The 18,124-nt window shown below is 36.6% G+C and overlaps 3 protein-coding genes across 4 annotated transcripts in view; 1 reads left to right on the plus strand and 2 right to left on the minus strand.

Annotated features, from left to right (window-relative positions):
• LOC18600736 (aldehyde dehydrogenase family 2 member B4, mitochondrial) overlaps nt 1-3,869 on the plus strand; it is a 4,197-nt gene extending 328 nt beyond the window's left edge. Inside the window, exons 2-11 of the mRNA XM_018120340.1 lie at nt 453-587; nt 752-894; nt 1,045-1,198; nt 1,301-1,530; nt 1,983-2,072; nt 2,261-2,434; nt 2,537-2,674; nt 3,029-3,166; nt 3,270-3,331; nt 3,414-3,869. Of these exons, the coding sequence (XP_017975829.1) occupies nt 453-587; nt 752-894; nt 1,045-1,198; nt 1,301-1,530; nt 1,983-2,072; nt 2,261-2,434; nt 2,537-2,674; nt 3,029-3,166; nt 3,270-3,331; nt 3,414-3,687 (1,538 nt within the window). The 3' untranslated portion in view covers nt 3,688-3,869. The remainder of the gene's footprint in view (nt 1-452; nt 588-751; nt 895-1,044; nt 1,199-1,300; nt 1,531-1,982; nt 2,073-2,260; nt 2,435-2,536; nt 2,675-3,028; nt 3,167-3,269; nt 3,332-3,413) is intronic.
• On the minus strand, nt 10,245-14,881 carry LOC18600737 (probable receptor-like protein kinase At3g17420). 2 transcript variants are annotated; one of them, XM_007031364.2, is made up of 9 exons: nt 14,786-14,881; nt 13,608-14,554; nt 13,465-13,518; nt 13,263-13,373; nt 13,046-13,159; nt 11,374-11,592; nt 11,174-11,289; nt 10,701-10,961; nt 10,245-10,613 (listed from the first exon to the last, which is right to left on the minus strand). In XM_007031364.2, exons 2-9 carry the CDS (start codon nt 14,257-14,259, stop codon nt 10,374-10,376), a joined length of 1,767 nt encoding a protein of 588 aa, XP_007031426.2. In that variant the 5' UTR covers nt 14,260-14,554; nt 14,786-14,881; the 3' UTR covers nt 10,245-10,373. The 2 variants fall into 2 exon arrangements, with proteins under 2 accessions (XP_007031426.2, XP_017974382.1); XM_018118893.1 differs by lacking the exon at nt 13,263-13,373.
• Nucleotides 16,117-17,976, minus strand: LOC108661514 (UDP-glycosyltransferase 90A1). The gene has a single exon (XM_018118820.1). The coding sequence runs from the start codon at nt 17,788-17,790 to the stop codon at nt 16,378-16,380; it is 1,413 nt and encodes a 470-aa protein (XP_017974309.1). The 5' UTR covers nt 17,791-17,976; the 3' UTR covers nt 16,117-16,377.

Raw genomic sequence — 18,124 nt, forward strand, 5'->3', positions numbered from 1 at the left:
CTCTCCTCCCTCCTCTCTCTCTCTCTCTCTCTCTCTGGAGTGAATGCTTTAGTTTCTCTGGTGAGCTTTTCCAAGCACGAAAGTCACTTCATGTTTCTTGGACAAAACATCTGAACTGCTACCCTTGTATCTTGTTCCTTTTTCCTTCCTTCCCATGTTTCCCTTTCCCTATAGTGCCTGTGCTGTACATGTAGTCTCAAAAATATAAATATGTTTATGTTTTGGTACCACGTTCAATATTCATTTATGGACTTTTTTTTTTTTGTGTAGTTTAAAGGTTGTTTAGATAATTGTTTGCTGAACGCCATAAATCTTTATTATACTGTAACAAGCAGCATGCTATTTGGATTTAATGAGTGAAAAGTAAAAACTGTTTTGATCCTGTCATATTGCTTGAGGAGACTGAATCTTGTTTGACTACAAAAAGGAAATCAATCAATGATGTCATGTAGGGCGATTTTCTAGATGGGGAAGAGGAATCAATAGCTTCAGTACCTCTGCTGCAATTGATGAACCTATCAGTCCATCTATTGTAATAGATCATACTCAGCTCCTCATCAATGGACAATTTGTTGATGCTGCATCAGGTTAGCCTCTCATTGTTTGATAGTGTTTTCTGGTTTATATATATACCAACAAGTTATAATATAACATTATGTATGATCATTCTGTTTCTTACCTTCAAACTTTCATTGAATAAGAAGCAAATATATATGCAATGGAACTAATCCATGAAAATTTTCTGGCTCAGGGAAAACCTTCCCTACCCTTGATCCTAGGACAGGAGATGTGATTGCCCATGTTGCAGAAGGTGATGCTGAAGATGTCAATCGTGCAGTGGCTGCAGCTCGCAAAGCATTTGACGAAGGGCCGTGGCCTAAACTAACTGCTTATGTAACATCTGCTTTGCTTTCGCATACTTCCTTTCGTCTATAGCGACATTGTTTACTTCATTCATTGTGCTCTGCAAAACATAGTTGAAGACAATGCTGAATGTTAAGGTGTATGAGAATTTTACCTGACTCCTACTGTGAATATGAATAGGAAAGATCGCGTATCATGTTTCGTTTTGCGGATTTGCTTGAGAAACACACTGAAGAGGTAGCCACACTTGAAACTTGGGATAATGGAAAACCTTATGAGCAGGCTGCTAAAATTGAGATACCGAAGGTTGTACGTATGTTCCGATATTATGCTGGTAGGTGAAGTATAGAGGAAAAATCACATCCTTTTGTTATCTTGCCATTATAGTGTTGTTACTTGGTTTAGAATATTAAAGCTTTTCCCCCCTATTCTTCAGGCTGGGCAGACAAGATTCATGGACTCACTGTTCCAGCTGATGGACAGCATCATGTCCAAACACTGCATGAACCATATGGTGTAACTGGTCTAATTATTCCATGGAATTTTCCTCTTCTGTTGTATTCTTGGAAAGTTGCCCCTGCTTTAGCTTGTGGGAACACAGCTGTCCTGAAGACAGCAGCGCAGACACCACTGTCTGCTCTCTATGTTTCCAAGCTTTTTCATGAGGTATGTTGCTGCCAAATTTCCTTTTGTGTTTGATATGTGATTCATCCGTCCCATGGTTCTTACTTTTAACATAATCTGGTCTGTTGGATATTGAGGATATCATACAAGGTAACAATGCTGAGACGGTAATTTTATTGCATTACATACCAAAGCCATAGTAGAGCTGGTTATGGACTATATCCTATTAGATATTATCGTCAGTAAAATTCTACCCCTCAAGGATAGGGCTTATAGGAAAGTTCTTTCAAGAAAACCTAATAAAAACCACTTCCTCATTCTATATCAAGAATTTAATCCACAGAAACAGGCGTGCTTTGTTCCTACTTTGTCCAAAATCGGATTCTAGTAACATCAACAGCTATAGCAGGCCTTAGTACTCAGTGTATATTGAGACATTCCTCATTTGATTTTTATTAACATCACATTCTACAAAATTGAATTCTGCCCCTCAGGCTGGACTTCCTCCTGGTGTTCTAAATGTGGTCTCTGGATTTGGTCCTACAGCAGGTGCAGCACTTGCTAGTCATATGGATGTCAACAAGGTATTTTACAAGCTTTGAATTCTGTTTTTGAATTTTGATAGGGGTTTCTCTTAACTGTATGAAGGAACAATTTTTGGTTTTTCCCGTATCCATTTCCAGTTTATTGATGGGATCAGAACTTTATTTGACCAGGCATGGAGCAGGAGTGAATCCATAGAAAATATTACCTAAACAGTTTGTGTTTGCAGCTGTCATTCACAGGTTCCACTGCCACAGGTAAGATTGTAATTGGACTGGCTTCAAAGAGCAATCTTAAACCGGTAACATTGGAACTTGGAGGAAAATCCCCTTTCATTGTATGCAAGGATGCCGATGTTGACAAGGCTGTTGAGCTTGCACACTCTGCCTTGTTCTTTAATCAGGTTTGTTCATTCAAATCCTATAGTAAAAACCAGTAGGATATCAACAAGTTTCTTGAACTAGAATTTTGCTAAAGATGTCATAGCATTACTTTCCATCTGCAGGGTCAGTGTTGTTGTGCTGGTTCTCGCACTTTGGTGCATGAAAGTGTATATGATGAGTTCGTAGAGAAAGCAAAGGCTCGAGCACTGAAACGTGTTGTTGGGGACCCTTTCCAGAAGGGGATTGAACAAGGTCCTCAGGTGAGAAGCATGACCTTCCAACAATAACATCCTTTCTTTATTATCCAAACAGAGGACTTTGTGCATTGTTATTTTTAGGTGAATTAAAAAGAAGTAAATTATATGTATAGATATTCTGCACTGATGCATGACACCAATAACATTGGCTCGTTATATTTAATTTTGTCTTGTCTTTTGAAACATTGGTTTTCTCTTCCTAGAGATTCATGGAAAGTGACATTGCTTATGCCTCTTCTGATCCATTAGTATAGGCAACTACACAACTACAGAATTGAGAAATTGCTATCAAAAGAAACACACACACACATCATCTATGAGAAACTGAATCTTTTCGTTTCTTTTGTTATAATTTAGATTGATGATGAGCAATTCAAGAAGATCCTCAAGTACATAAGGTCTGGCATTGAAAGTGGAGCTACACTTGAATCTGGAGGTGAACAACTCGGCTCCAGAGGCTACTATATTCAACCCACTGTTTTCTCAAATGTTCAGGTATCAGCAATAACATTTCTTTTTGGTTACTACGCTGATAATTCTTTTTATTTCTGAAAGTAGCACAGCTAATATGATTCCCATTAATTCTTATACCAATCAGGATGACATGTTGATCGCTAAGGATGAGATCTTTGGTCCAGTGCAGTCCATCTCAAAGTTCAAGTAAGCTATCAATCATAGTTATGTCTTGCTTTGATGCTCTGGGGTTTTTTGGGCCCTTATTCAATGCTTTGATTCACAATAGGGATCTTGATGAGGTGATTCAAAGGGCAAATGCAACTTCTTATGGACTGGCTGCTGGCGTTTTCACTCAGAACTTGGAAACTGCCAACACCTTGACCCGTGCATTGCGAGCAGGGACGGTATGGATCAACTGCTATGATATATTTGATGCTGCAATTCCTTTTGGTGGGTTCAAGATGAGTGGACAGGGAAGAGAAAAGGGAATCTATGGCCTTTCTAGTTACCTGCAAGTTAAGGCTGTTGTCACTCCTCTAAAGCATCCAGCGTGGTTGTAATTTATTTTCTCAACTTGCCATCATCTAAATCTACATTTGAGCAGAGAAGGCGCTGACGATTTTAATTACAGCTTGTTAATGCTATGAATAATCTTTCTCTCCCATTTGTTCTTCGAATTTTGTATGATGTACTTATCGTATACTTTATTATTCTAATGAATAATCAGCTCTACTAACTAAAATTAGGCTGTCATAATGAACAGCTTCTATTTTTAAATAATATATGAATCAATGATGCCGGGAGACATGGGGACTTAAGAACTGAAAATAATGTTGACACGATATCCACTGCCCTTGGCTAGCTCCTAGTAAGACAGCTTTCATTTCTCAAAATGGCGAAAAGGATCCATCATTAGCTGTCTAAATTGATAAAACCCAGCAGCCCTAGATATTATTAGAATTTTTTGTTTTTGACAGGCAGATAAAATTTCATATATAAGAAAAAGAGCACAAGGCTACAGGTAGGAGAAACCTCACAAACAATCCCCAATCACCAAGTCAGTCCAAAATAAAACCCATCAACGGTTGCGAGAGAAAATAAGATCTCAAGACAACCCTGACAGAACACCCAAAACACAATAAACTGTACATCAAAAATCAAGACAGCCCAAAACTCAAAACACAAACTCAGCAGTGTAGCAAAGCAGAGACTAGAAATTCAAAAAGTGGAAGCAACGAAAAAAGAAAGAGGTTGAAAACACCAACGTAATCCAAACCACACAGCAGTAGAAAAAGTCAAACAGGAAGATCAAGCAACGGTCGGAAAAGAGCTAGTAATTTCTAATAGAGTAACGATGTGCCATTAAAGATAGTGGGTTCTTATTTAAGTGGAGGAAAATGTTAGACTCTTGATAGAGAGTTGTGAATTTCGCATCAACTATGTATTAGAGTGAAAATGAATATTTAAAGTTCTATCATCTTGATTTGCATCATTTTCAACTAATGAGGCAGATTGGGCATTTAAGGTTTGCATCATCTTCAACTTCTAAAGTATTTTTTTAAGAAAAAACTATGAGATCAACGGGTCAAAGTGGATAATATTTTGCAAAACTATGACTATTGGTATCAAAACTGTGAGGCTAATAAGTCAAAACAAATAAGGGGAAATGTTAGGCTCTAGCAAGAAGCCATTAATCCTACATCGTGAAGGTTGTCATGCTCTTCGTAAAGAGGAATGAATCCTACATTGGTTGTGTATTAGAGTGAGATTAGGCATTCAAGGTTCACATCATCTTCAATTTGTGAGACGCCAATAAGTGAGTCAAAGTAGACAATACCTTGCAAGATCGTGACAATTTGGTATCAAAGTAGGGCCAACGAGCTAAAGCGAACAATACTTTGCAAGATTATTACAGTTAGGTATCAAAACCATGAGACCAACAGGTTAAAGAAGACAATACCTTATAAGACCATGACAGCTAGGTATCAAAGCGGACTTTAGGATACTAGCAATGTATCAGTGAGATCAGTAAAATCTTAAACAATATTTTGCAGGACCATAACAGTTAGGTATCAAAATCGTGAGGCCAACAAGTCAAAGCAGACAATACCTTGCAAGACCGTGATAGGTAGGTATCAAAACAGGCTCTTGGGTACTAGCGATATGCCATTGAAAACAAGTGGATCTTATTGGAATTGCAAAAAATGTTAGGATCCCAGTGAGGAGCCATTAATCGTACATTGTGGAGGATATCATAGTCCTAGTGAAGCGTCATAAATCCTACCATTAATCTTATATTGTGGAGGATTCCATGGTTCTAATGAAAAGCCATAAATCCTACATCAATTGTGTGTTAGAGAGAGATTGAGCATTTAAAATTCACACCATCTTCAACCTATGAGGTACCGACTAACAGGCCAAAACAGACAATACCTTACAGGATTATGATAGTTGGGTATCAAAGTAAGGCCAGCGAGCCAAAGCAGACAATACTTTACAAGACTATGACAGTTGGGTATTAAAACTGTGAAGCCAATAGGCCAAAGCAGACAATACTTTGCAGGACCATGACAGTTGGGTATCGAAGTGGGCTCTAAGGTACTAGTGATGTGCCATTGAAAACAGTGGGATCGTAAACAATACTTTGTTGGATCGTAACAATGGGTATCAAAACCGTCAGGTCAGCGAGCCATAGTGAACAATGCCTTGCAAGATCGTGATAATTAAGTATGAAAGCAGGCTCTAGGATACTAACGATGTGCCATTAAGAATAATGGGATCTTATTGGAGTGGGGGAAAACATTAAGCTCACAATGAGGAGCCGTTAATCCTACATCATGGAGGATGTCTTGGTCCCAACGAAGATCCATGAATCCTACATCATGAAGGATGCCATGGTCCTAGCGAGAAGCCATGCATCTTACATCGGTTGTGTATTTAAGTAAGACTGGGCATTTAAGGTTCACACCATCTTCAACCTATAAGGCGTCTTTTATGAAACAGAATCATAAGGCTAGTGAACCAAAGTAGACAATACCTTGCAGGACCATGACAATTAGGTATTAAAGCGGGCTTTGGGGTATACCTTGTAGAACCATGACAGTTGGGTGTCACAGCGAGTTTTGGGTACTATCAATACGCTATTGAATTGAAATGGGGGAAAATGTTAAGCCCCTAGTAAGGAGCCATAAATCCCATATCATGGAGGATATCATAGTCTTAAAAAGGTGCCATTAATCCCATACCATGGAAGATCTCATGTTCCTAGAGAAGAGTTATGAATCCCAAATTGATTGTGTATTAGAGTGAGACTAGGCGTTTAAGGTCCACACCATTTTCAACTTGTGAAGCACTTTTTGTGAGACAAAACCGTGAAACTAGTAAGCCAAAGAGGACAATACCATATGAGCCATAACAGTTGGGTAGAGGTGTCAATATGAACTGGCTCAACCTAAAACATTATGGGTTGAGAAAATATGAGTTGAGTTAGGCTAGCGCATCTTTTACATGAGCCATCAAAACCCTAACCCAGCCTATCCCTTATTAGCCCATGGGCAAGGCTAGGCTATCCCACTTTTTTTTTCAAAAAAAAAAATTCATTTCCACAATTCTACGTAACAAACTCCCTATCAATAAAATTATTCCATAATTTAATCCATAAATTGAATGATAAAAACATATTACAAACAAATAAATTATACCAAACATAAAAGAACAAATAAATTACATCAAACATAAATAAAGTTTTAATCTTTAATACGAACTACAATCCCATTAACATAAGTACATAACCAAATAAATAAAAATTTCAAAACTCATTTATACATCCCCAATCCTCATCCTCAAGTAAAATATTTGAATCTTGTTTGGACAGTAATGATGTCTCAATATTTGAATAATTATCATCTAATATTTATTGTCATAAAGGAAAAAGAGATAGCTAGTTTCAATCTTAACTAAATTATTAATTTGATAAGCAAAAATTAAAGACATTGAAATATATCAAATAAACAATACTATTTGTAACTAAATTATTAATTTTATATAAGTAAATATATAAAATTATTAAATTAACTAAAATTATTAATTTAATTTTTTTTCTTCTGACCCACAGGGCTAGCTCAACAGCCCACTGATCAGAAGGGTTGGCCCAACTAGGCCCGATTTTCAAACCCCAACCCATCCCACTTTCAATGAAAAATGAGCCGGCCTAATGGGATAAGCCCATTTTGATAGATCTACTGTTGGGTATCAAAGCAGGCTCTAGGGTGTATACTTTGCAGGACCGTGACAATTGAGTATCAAAACGGACTCTGGAATACTAGTGATGTGCCATTGAAGACAATGGGCTCTTATTGGAATGAGAGAAAATGTTAAGCTCCCAATGGGTAATTATGAATCCCATATCAATTATGTATTAGAGTGAGATTGGGTATTTGAGGTTCACACCATCTTTAATCTATGAAACTAACAAGCCAAAGCAAACAATACCTTATAAGACTGTAACAATTAGTTATGTGTCATTGAGGATAGTGGGCTTTTATTGGAGTAAGGGAAAATGTTATGCTCCCAACAAAGAGCCATTAATCCCACATCATAGAAGATATCATGGTCCTATAAGGGAGCCATGAATCCGACATTAATTGTGTATTGAGACTAGACATTTAAGGTTAACACTATTTTCAACTTATGAGATAAAATTGTGAGAGTAGCGTTCCAAGCTGTGACAATTGATGGAGTTAGGGACAATGCCACGCTCTTAGTAGGGAGCCATTAATTGTTGGATATTTTCAATAATAATAAATGTGGGATATAATCCCACATTGGAAAAATAAAAGAATAAAAGTCATTTAAATAAAGAGGAGTATAAATCCATTATAATTGGATTTTAGTAGGCAATGGACTATGGATGGGCTTTTTGGACATGGTTAATTAATTATGATGGCACCTGACACATGTTGATGCAAGCAATTAAAATAATTTTTAAAATTTTGTTAACAGATAATAATTGTTGGAAACAGATAGTTCGATTAAGTTTGTTTGAAAATAATTATATCTATTGGAAAAACCAATAGACATAACTGTTAGAAACAAACAATGTCTGTCTGAAACAAACACCCATAGAAAGGGCCTTTTTTTATAACAAAGAAAGACACAGAATAACAAAAGAACACTATCTCCTTTCTTTTCAATATTCTCTAGATTTTTTTCTATATCATTTTACTGTAAAAAATCATATAGAAGTCTAGATAATCTTGCCATAAATTAGTGGATTGACTTCATTAGTGTAGAACACAATCAATTTGTCTTCTCGAGATTTATCGCTTGCAACCCTTCTACATACAATTAATGGAAGCGAATAAAACCTTAAGGATAGTAACATTGTTACACGCTTTAAAGCCATTTCGATATTTTTCCAATTCAGAGTTTAAACATTAATCTCACATCATGGAAGACACCATGGTCCAGAGAAAAGCCATGAATCCCACATCAACTGTGTTCTAAGTCATGGTCTCAAAAAAGAACCATGAATTCCACATCAACTGTGTACAAAAACTAAGATTGGGCATTCAAGATTCACATCATATTCAACCTGTGAGGTGCTTTATATGAGACAATTTAACATCATTGTCAACTGATGAAATGCCTAGGAATATCAATGAGTAAGGTACCCGTTAATTTTAAAGTATCAAAACTCGAACCTGACTAGTTAAATGGAATACCCAAATCTTGTAATTACCCAAATATTTAATAAATTTACTACTCTAACCCTAACCCTAATACATACCCACTACTCGATAATTACCTGAATTAGTTTCAAAACCCGATTATGTAAAAAAATTATTAAAATGCTCTTTATGGATATCTAATTACCCGAATCCGTACCCGTATTTATATATAATAATATTTCCATCCATATTCCATATAATTCACAAATAATTAAATTTAAATTTAAATAATCAAAAATAAAAATCTCAAATATCAACTTGAATAACTAAAAACAAATATCCAAATAACAACTTAAACAACATTACAAGTTTAATTAACTATATGGGTTTGTTGTTAATTACATTAAATTAAAAAAAATAACTAAGTTCCAAAACTATTTTAATTTCACAACTTCTTTTTAAGTATATATTTTATAAGTTTATATAAATAAAAGTATATATATTATAATTAATAATTTTATAAGTTATAATTTTTGTAACGTTAATACAAAATAGAAAGTAAATATGTTTATAGATTTAAAGTATATATACTAAAAGTATATATAGAATAGTGATTATATTCTTCATAAATTAACACAATATACAGAGTATATGTATTAAAAAATATTACAAATTAATTAATCATTATAGTTTCATGAATTAATTTAATTAACAATATAGATTTGTATTTAATTACATAAAATTAAAAAAAAAAACATAATCGGATTCGGATATCGGGTATCCAATGGGTGGTACCCAAATCCTACTCGAACCCATTTATAAGATACCCGAACTTTATATAATTGGGTCAAGTACCCGTGAGTACCTTGTAATAGGGTACTCATTGCCATCCCTAGAGATACCTTTTGTGAGATAAAACTGTAAGGACAATTGAGGACAGTGGGTTTTATAGGACTAGAGGAGGATATCATAGTCATAACGAGAAGCCATTAATCTCACATCGACGATTATGTTAAGATCCCAACGGGGAGCCATGAATCTCATATTAATGGACCATGAATCTCACATCAAAGAAAAATGTCACGGTCTTAGAAGAGAGCCATGAATCTCACATCGACTGTGTACTAAAATGAGATTGGATATTTAAAATCACACTATTTTCAAGTTGTGAGGTCTCTTTTATGAAAAAAAACCGTGAAGTTAGTAGGCCAAAACAAATAATACCTTAATAATCATCTTGCATATTAGTGTGCCAAGTTTACTTGGTTTAGTGGCTAATATGTATATGAACACGCGGAGATCTTGTTCTGCACTTTTTCCTCCTTGTTTATCCTTTCACTTCTTTGCATGCCTTAGATACTTTCAGAAATGAAGACTATATACTTTTCTGGCTCATTCCTGGATTTGTAGATTTTCCTTTTCTTTGCAGTTAATTAATTGTCTAATCCTGGTTTATAATCTGACATGAACTTGTATTATTAGATACTAGAATGCACCTTTACTATACATACCTTAAAAAAAATCCTCTGTATCGGAAGTTCCTCTTTACAACCACAAAATAGTTCAAAACTTTTCTTCTATGTAGTAGAACGTCTATCTGGTGTAGCTTCTGGAGTAGAGGCTCTCTCCCTTGTTGATATGTCTAGGGCCTTCTCTAAATTCGCAACAACTTGCTCCATAGATGGTCGCTGTTGCTTAACTGATGTGCATGAGAGAGCCAGCTGAAATGTGAGGTCAAAAGCTTCTACTGAGTACTCACCTTCAAGTTTAGAATCTGCAAATTCTTTTACACCGCCACCTCTACTCAGAACTCTAGCCTGGGAACATTGATGGGTATATATTAGAACCGATGGTCATGTCAACCCAGAGTTCAAAAATGAAAGACAATTAGGATGGTTTCTGACCATTTTATTTAATGCCATTGGTTTTTTCAGATTCAAGTTGAAAACCTTCTTCCCGGAGAGGATTTGTAGCAGTACAATCCCATAGCTGTAGACATCACCTGATGAATTCACTTGGCGGTTATTTTGGTACTCAGGATCAACATAACCGAAAGTTCCTCTGACTTCTGAGCTCACATTGGTTTCACCCAGATCAATGAGCTTTGATAACCCAAAGTCTGAGAGCTTGGCTTCAAAGTTTGGTCCCAGGAGAATGTTTGTTGGCTGCAAGACAGACGGTAAGATTAGTTGATTGGAGGACAGAATCCTCCCTATTGATTCCATGCATAGACTCAAAACTCCTCGTGCCTTAACTTTTACATGGCACAAATTAACAAGATGAGCTTGGCTTTGCCAAATCTTGAATTACTTTACAGCAACTATAAGCAATGATATATTGGCATAAATGATGAGATCGATATTATCTGAAGCCGGACCTTGATATCACGATGAACAATGCAGCCTTCTGAATATGTGTGGAGAAACCAAAGACCTCGAGCACTACCAATTGCAATCTCAAGCCTTTGGATCCAGGAAAGTACCTTATCCTTGCCTGTTGTCAATGATGTTTGATTTATTATTCTTGAATCATGACATATATAATTTGAAATATTGTAATCTTAAGATAGAGGAATACCAAAAAGCCACTCTGCTAGATTTCCATTGGGGCATAGCTCATATATGAGGAAGCACTCTTCTCCACTTAAGCAGTAACCAAGCAAAGTCACGAGGTTTGGATGTTTGATGTGAGATACGCTAGTAACTTCCCTCACAAAAGTCTCAACATTTCCATCATTTATGATGTGTTTTACTGCAACAGGCTGTTGATTTGACAATATGCCTTTATACACCTTTCCTGACATAGTAAAAAAAATTTACATTGAGATTAAAATCCAGAACACCATCAGATGATGCAAATACAAGAAAGTCAGCAGTTCTAAAATGAAATCCTAAGGAATATCTGCTATGCTTAATTACTTGTAAACAAACAAATATATATATATATATCTATATATATATGAGTATGACTATGTGCTGAAGTTTGCAAAACTTTTGGCTTATATGAGCAAACATTTTTCGTATGATCTACAAGAAAAAGTTTGTCTCAGTCTGTCAAACCGGCACCATGGTTCCAATTGAGATGAACTGTCTCAGAAAAGACAGCAAAGTCGGAAATAATAACTTGGAGCACTCAAGTGGGCACAGCCACAGCAAGGTATATAAAATTCAATAATTTATGTGCAAAGAGCATCAAACATGAGTATACCATTGCTGGAAATGGAAGGTTCTGCAATGGTCGATAACTGGTAATAAGCAATAACTAAGGATACCAAAGTTCAAATGCTATATATTTTGGCAAATTTGGCTCTTTGGTAACGACATCCATTGCAGATTGTGGACTTGGTTAAGATCCATTTAGCATGGTGGTTTAAGGCAACAACGACTCAAGTTATTTTCAAATTTGATGACTTTGTTACTAAATCCTACTGGTGCTTATTCTGAGTTAAGCTCCGTAAAGAAAAAAATAAATAAACAGGCTATTTGGTCTCCTCCACCTTAGCAGTTTCATACTCAACATGGAAGACTCTGCATTGGGGGAAACCTGACGCAACTAGTATCGGTGGGGTACTACGTGATCATCAAGTTAAAAATCCATTAGTAGTGCAGACTCTAACCATGCTGAGTTTCTTGTCATTCGAAGTGCTTATTATGTATGTAGCATCTACTTGAGTTCATTCATGCCCTCTGATCGTTGAAAGTGATTACTCAAATAGGGTACTTAGGACAACAATCGTTTTACCAGCCCAACTTCAAAAATTCTCAAATTATTTTGTTTTATTAAATGATACATATTGTTAAAGTTGATATCCTTAATATATCTAGAGAGTGGAACTCAATGGTGGATGGACCTAAGGCTAGATTGAATCGAACTGAGAATTTGGTATCTTGGATTTGATTCTAGAATGGTGTTTCCTTGGAGGTTGGTTCTCGTTTCATTAACTGTGAAGCAACGAAGCTGATTTTGAAAGATGAAGTTGGCTGCTTCCTGGGGGATGGCAAATGCAAACAGTTTGTGCTTTAATGAGTCTAAAGGTGACTGATAGACGGAATATCTCTATCTCTTCAATTTCATTGGAAGCTCTTTGTGCTTTCGTTGAGGTTATGGGTTGTTTTCTTGTTATCTGATTGTTTTAGCCTCATTGTCTTAAATCAATTAACCTTTGCAAACTGAATCTCTATGCACATTATTCAATATTCTTTCTTGAGATGGGAACAAAACACTCCAGCTGCATAATTGGTATACTTACCAGCAGTTCCTTCACCAATGAAATTTGATTCATCTAGACTGTTTGTAGCAGAATACACCTCCTTGATCCGAAATTTGGGACAACCTGACTTCTTCAACAAAACATCCTTAGATGCTACAAAATGAACAAATGGAATTAGTATAAAGATGTGCACCCTGCCTGTATTTATGCAAAACTTAAGGTCTCACAGAGATGAAATGATGTTGTTGGAACATACAATGTTTTTTGGATGATAATTTTGATGGACGACCTCTTTTGGAGAAGAAGTACATTATAATAACTATTATCACAAGAAACGCGACAAGGCTTCCGATCAGAACCCAAATACCTGTGATAATGTAGAATTCCCAGTAAGTACATATCATCACAATCTTTCAGATTCTAGAATTGTGTTCATACAATAACACATGGAGAATTACCTGTTTTAACTTTTGTCTTCTTTTTATCTTCTGGTGTTGATTCTTCAATATTCTCTGTCAAGAACAATGGAATTTGTGAGAAATCATTCTATTGAAATTAGAAGTTTTCATTTTACATTGAATCTGATGAGATCATGTGTTACCTGCATAAGAACTAGTTTTCCGTGAAAGGCATTCATAAATTCTTTCAATATTCTCATCTCCAATCTTGCTACTTGTTAATGAAACCAGTACTGCAAACCTACAGATTATGGACTCTGCATCCGTCGATTTGGACTGTGTCCCTCCTATGTCTTTCCAGCTTCTAACACAAGAATCACAAGATTCATCAAACCCACCAGAGCTAAAAAATTTGCACTTTTCGCTAAAACTTCTCAATTCATCTCCCAGTTTGTTAGCAACATCAGCTACAGAGTAATCAGAACATCCACCTGCACCTCTTGTTAGCTTCTCAATCCCACAAATAAAAACATTTCCTTCAAATCTCTTCATTGAAGCCAAACAACTTGTCTGCTCACTATAACTTAGGAATATCAGCCCTGTTATATTTGCCCTCTTCCCCAATGCATCGAGGTAGCCAGGGAATGCTGCTCCGCAACAGTTTTTGTTAAGAAATCCACCCCAATCACCCCCTTCACAGCTTGAACTTGGGGATGCTGTAGACTCAAACTCAAGGCTGCACTTTGTTGTGGAAGGCTGGGAAACTGTAACTTGGGCACTGGTGATCAAGACGAAGATGCAGAAAACAGGAACTGGTTTTGAGTGCTTGTTCCAGTGCCAGTTGCACATATACATTGTGAAATTGCAGGTCACTTCTAGTATATCAAGAATATCAACAGAAGTCTGGGCAACAAGTCGATTTGGGGAGATGAGAGTTCACCAATCACAATGTTAGGAAGAACGCAACTAAGAAATGGATAATTAGAGAGCACTCGGCATTGTAGAAAATTGTCTATGATGACTTCTTTAACCTTCTGTTAAAGAGTGCGACAAGTACGCAGTGGAATTGGAAGCTTAATGCACAGCAAGTAGGATTCTGGAACTTTGACATTTTCTGGTTCAACATTCATTGCGATGAAAGAAGAGATGGCTGCACAAAGAAACAACAATGAACACATATAGCCAGACTGACTCAAGAAAAGGGATAAAAAGATTGGTCATATTACAGCATGGAAAGTAATTTTCTACCCCTTATCAGAACTCTATGTCTCTGGCATTTGGTTTCAGTTGTTTCAAGAACAATACCTGGATTCTTGGTATCGTTTTTTACTAATTTTAATCAGAAAAAGCTGACATAAATAAACTAATAGCATTGTTTTACCTTCCAATTTCAGAAAGTGCGGATGCCGGCCTAGGCGCTAACTTTTATGCTAAAAGCTCCATTTACAGACATTTTTCCAAAGCACAAGACAGAACTAGCATGAGAAATGGCAGCCTCCTTATAACAGTTTTTTTTTTTTTTTTGATCGGCTACCCATCCACGGAGGGTGGGGTAGCCTCCTTATAACAGTTAATGACAGTTTTACACATTTACTTGAGGTCAAACAAAATGCTAGCAAAGACATTCCGAGGAATAATAGTTTGAATTAGAAACCATGATTCTTGCCCAGAAACACCTTATGCCAAGATTTGTACCCTATCCATGATTGTGGCATAATTTAGTAATGACAAATTCAGACATACACAGCAACAATGCCTGATGTAGGTGATCCAGATATGATTCAAATTCAGTTTTATCTTTACTCTCATTGGGGTTGACTATTATATTTTGGGGTAACTTTTGACACCTTTGCCAAACCCTAATTACATGATTATTAAGTTATATTACCTAAGTTTTGCACAATTTGAGTTTGAACTTCAGATATCTGAGAACCCTACACCATATAATCAGTTACCAGTTGAGTCAAAGCTTACAATACTGTAGAACTACAGTACAGTTGTTGCTGCAGTTCATGGAAGCTACAACTGAATTATGGGCATGAGGCCATGATTATTGGAGCCAACCAAGTAATTTAGATGTTGGCTTTATCATTTATCCAAAAAAAGATGTTGATTTTATCTTCATAAAGGATTATTCTTTAGTTAGATCCTTCTACATTGTCAGCTTCTTTGTCTATGCTTGCTATTGTCAATTTGTCATTATCTCTCACTCTAAAGCATAGTTTGACTGTTATAATAAAATGTTAAAAGAAAAAATAATAATAACTAGGGTTCCCCAAACCCTTGTATCCATTCGAAGCCATGGCCACAAGAAAAATCCCAAGTACAAACCAAGAACCGTCTTCCATCGGCTGCCTCGTAACTCACCTATTCATCTTCGCGTTTCTTGTGTACTTCTATTCTACCATTCATTTAGATGAGTTTACTTATTATATTATTCATGCATATGGAGACACTTGTCATTCATTCAGATGAAAGATTGAACCTCACAAAGCTTTCAATCAGTCCAACCATATGATAGCAACAACCTTCCTTTCCCTTTGTAAGCCCCAATGCCTCTCTCACTTTCTTTTCCTTAAGCCTTTCAATCATTTCTATGCTCTTGTTAATTTCATTGGCAAAGTAGTTTCAGTGCAATTAATGAAATTTTATTTTTACTGAAAAAAAATTGCGAACTATATGAACCTAGAGCAGGCCTGCAAGAGAGAAAAATATACAAAAACAGCCTGAGAACACAAAATTTACCATAAATGATCTCGTAAATGGAGTGTCTAGATTAACACTTGAATTACAATCCTAATATCAAAAAGAAATGCATTAATGGCCATGGAAATTTTTCATGAAAATGCTGAAACACAAAAAAAAAGTTTCAAGGAAAGTTTGCTAGGAATAGAGCTCTCAAGTACTGTCGTGCGGTCCTCTTTTCAAGCCTTGCAGGGCATCGAGATCGGAAACAAATTACTTGCAGATATCTTACTTATTGTTGCAGAACTCATTAATGAGCATGTCTAATGTGCGCCAAGATGATCCAGTATTCTCCTCCATAGCCATCTTGGCCAACTCTGCAAGTTCTTTCACCTTAATCCTCACCTCTTTCCCCATCTCTCCTTCCATCAACTCCCTTACCATCTTCATTAATCCTTCCCATTTCACCAAACCTTTCACTGTCCCATCACAAGTCTCCACTCTTAACCCTACCTTTATTTCTTCTACCACCATTCTTGCATTCAATGGCTGATCAGCCATCATTGGCCATGCAAGAATTGGTACCCCTGCACATATGCTTTCCAACACTGAATTCCATCCACAGTGACTCAAAAACCCTTGTACGCTTTGGTGCATCAGTATCTCTTTCTGATCAACCCATTCTCTCACCACAATACCTGTCTCTTTAACCCTTTCTTCAAACCCTTCTCCCAATTCTGATTCTTTCTTCCTTACAACCCACAAGAAGTTCACCTTTGATTCTTCCAGCCCAGTTGCTATTTGTTTGAGTTGTTCTGATGAGATATCTGCCTGAGACCCGAATGCTACATACAAAACTGAGCATCCCTCATCTAGCTTTTGATCTAGCCACTTGATCCAAGAGGGTTTCTTCTTGGGTTCATGTTCATGTTCTACCTTGGGCGGTTCAGACAGACATAAGGGTCCAACACTCCATGCCTTGAGCCTTTCCTCAAGGTTGCAACTATCAAAAAAATATTTTTCCAGCTCATAGAAGCTATTAACAAGCTTTCCTTTACTGTTTTCTGCTGCTATCACTTGATCCATGAATAACCGCATCGGAGGACTATCTGGATCAGGTTTTGAGGATAATATTGGTTCAAAGTCATTTCTAGTAACCCTAATCCATGGAAACTGAGTGACCGTGATCAACTCATCATCTGACTCAGGCCCAAACAAAAGCCTGTCTTCAGCGACAGCTTTGGACACAGTTGAAGCATACTGGCTCATCCCATTGAACATCAACCTTGGCAAACCAAACTTTGTTGCAGACTCTAGAGTCCACCAAAGGAACCCATCTGATACAACGAAACTCACAGGAAGCAGACTCTGGAGCTTCCTTTCAAACTCATGTTGCATGAGCTTTGTGGCTGCACAGAACGGAACAAAGAGTGAAATGGAAGGTAGTGCATCTGTGCTCTCAACACCAGCTGGAATTTCAGGGATGTTTTCAGGGTAATTGATGTCAATGATAGAGGCAGAAGTGTCAGCAAGAGACTTAGCAATGAAGGGACGGTTTCCTGGCGTGGTAAAGACTGTGACGGCTAGGCCACGACGGAGTAGGAGGCGAGCTAGGTGGAGAATCGGTATAGTGTGACCTTTAGACATGAAAGGAAAGAGAACTGCATGATGTGATGAACAGTTAGAAGAAATTGTATCCATAATTCCTTTCCCTCTTCCTTTTGGTGTTTTTGGTTCTTCAGAGTTTCTACTCTATTACTCTCTTTCTAGTTCTACCCTCTTTTGGCAAAATGGATCTGAGGTTAGCAATGCAATGCTGATGCAAGTCTTCTAACAGGGAATTCTTAACTTAGTGCAGCTGAAATTGCCTTTATCAACGACTTTTTGGATTGAAAAGTCAAAACCTGAACTACTCTATTTATTCAAAAATTCAAGTTCTTCGTTTTTCACTCTCTTAAAAAGCAACTTGCTTAAATTTCAATTATAAGTAATTATCAATTAAAATTAAATTTTTAAATATTTTATGTCTAAATAT

The sequence above is a fragment of the Theobroma cacao genome, chromosome 4 (assembly GCF_000208745.1).
Source record: "Theobroma cacao cultivar B97-61/B2 chromosome 4, Criollo_cocoa_genome_V2, whole genome shotgun sequence".
In the NCBI taxonomy this organism is placed as follows: domain Eukaryota; kingdom Viridiplantae; phylum Streptophyta; class Magnoliopsida; order Malvales; family Malvaceae; genus Theobroma; species Theobroma cacao.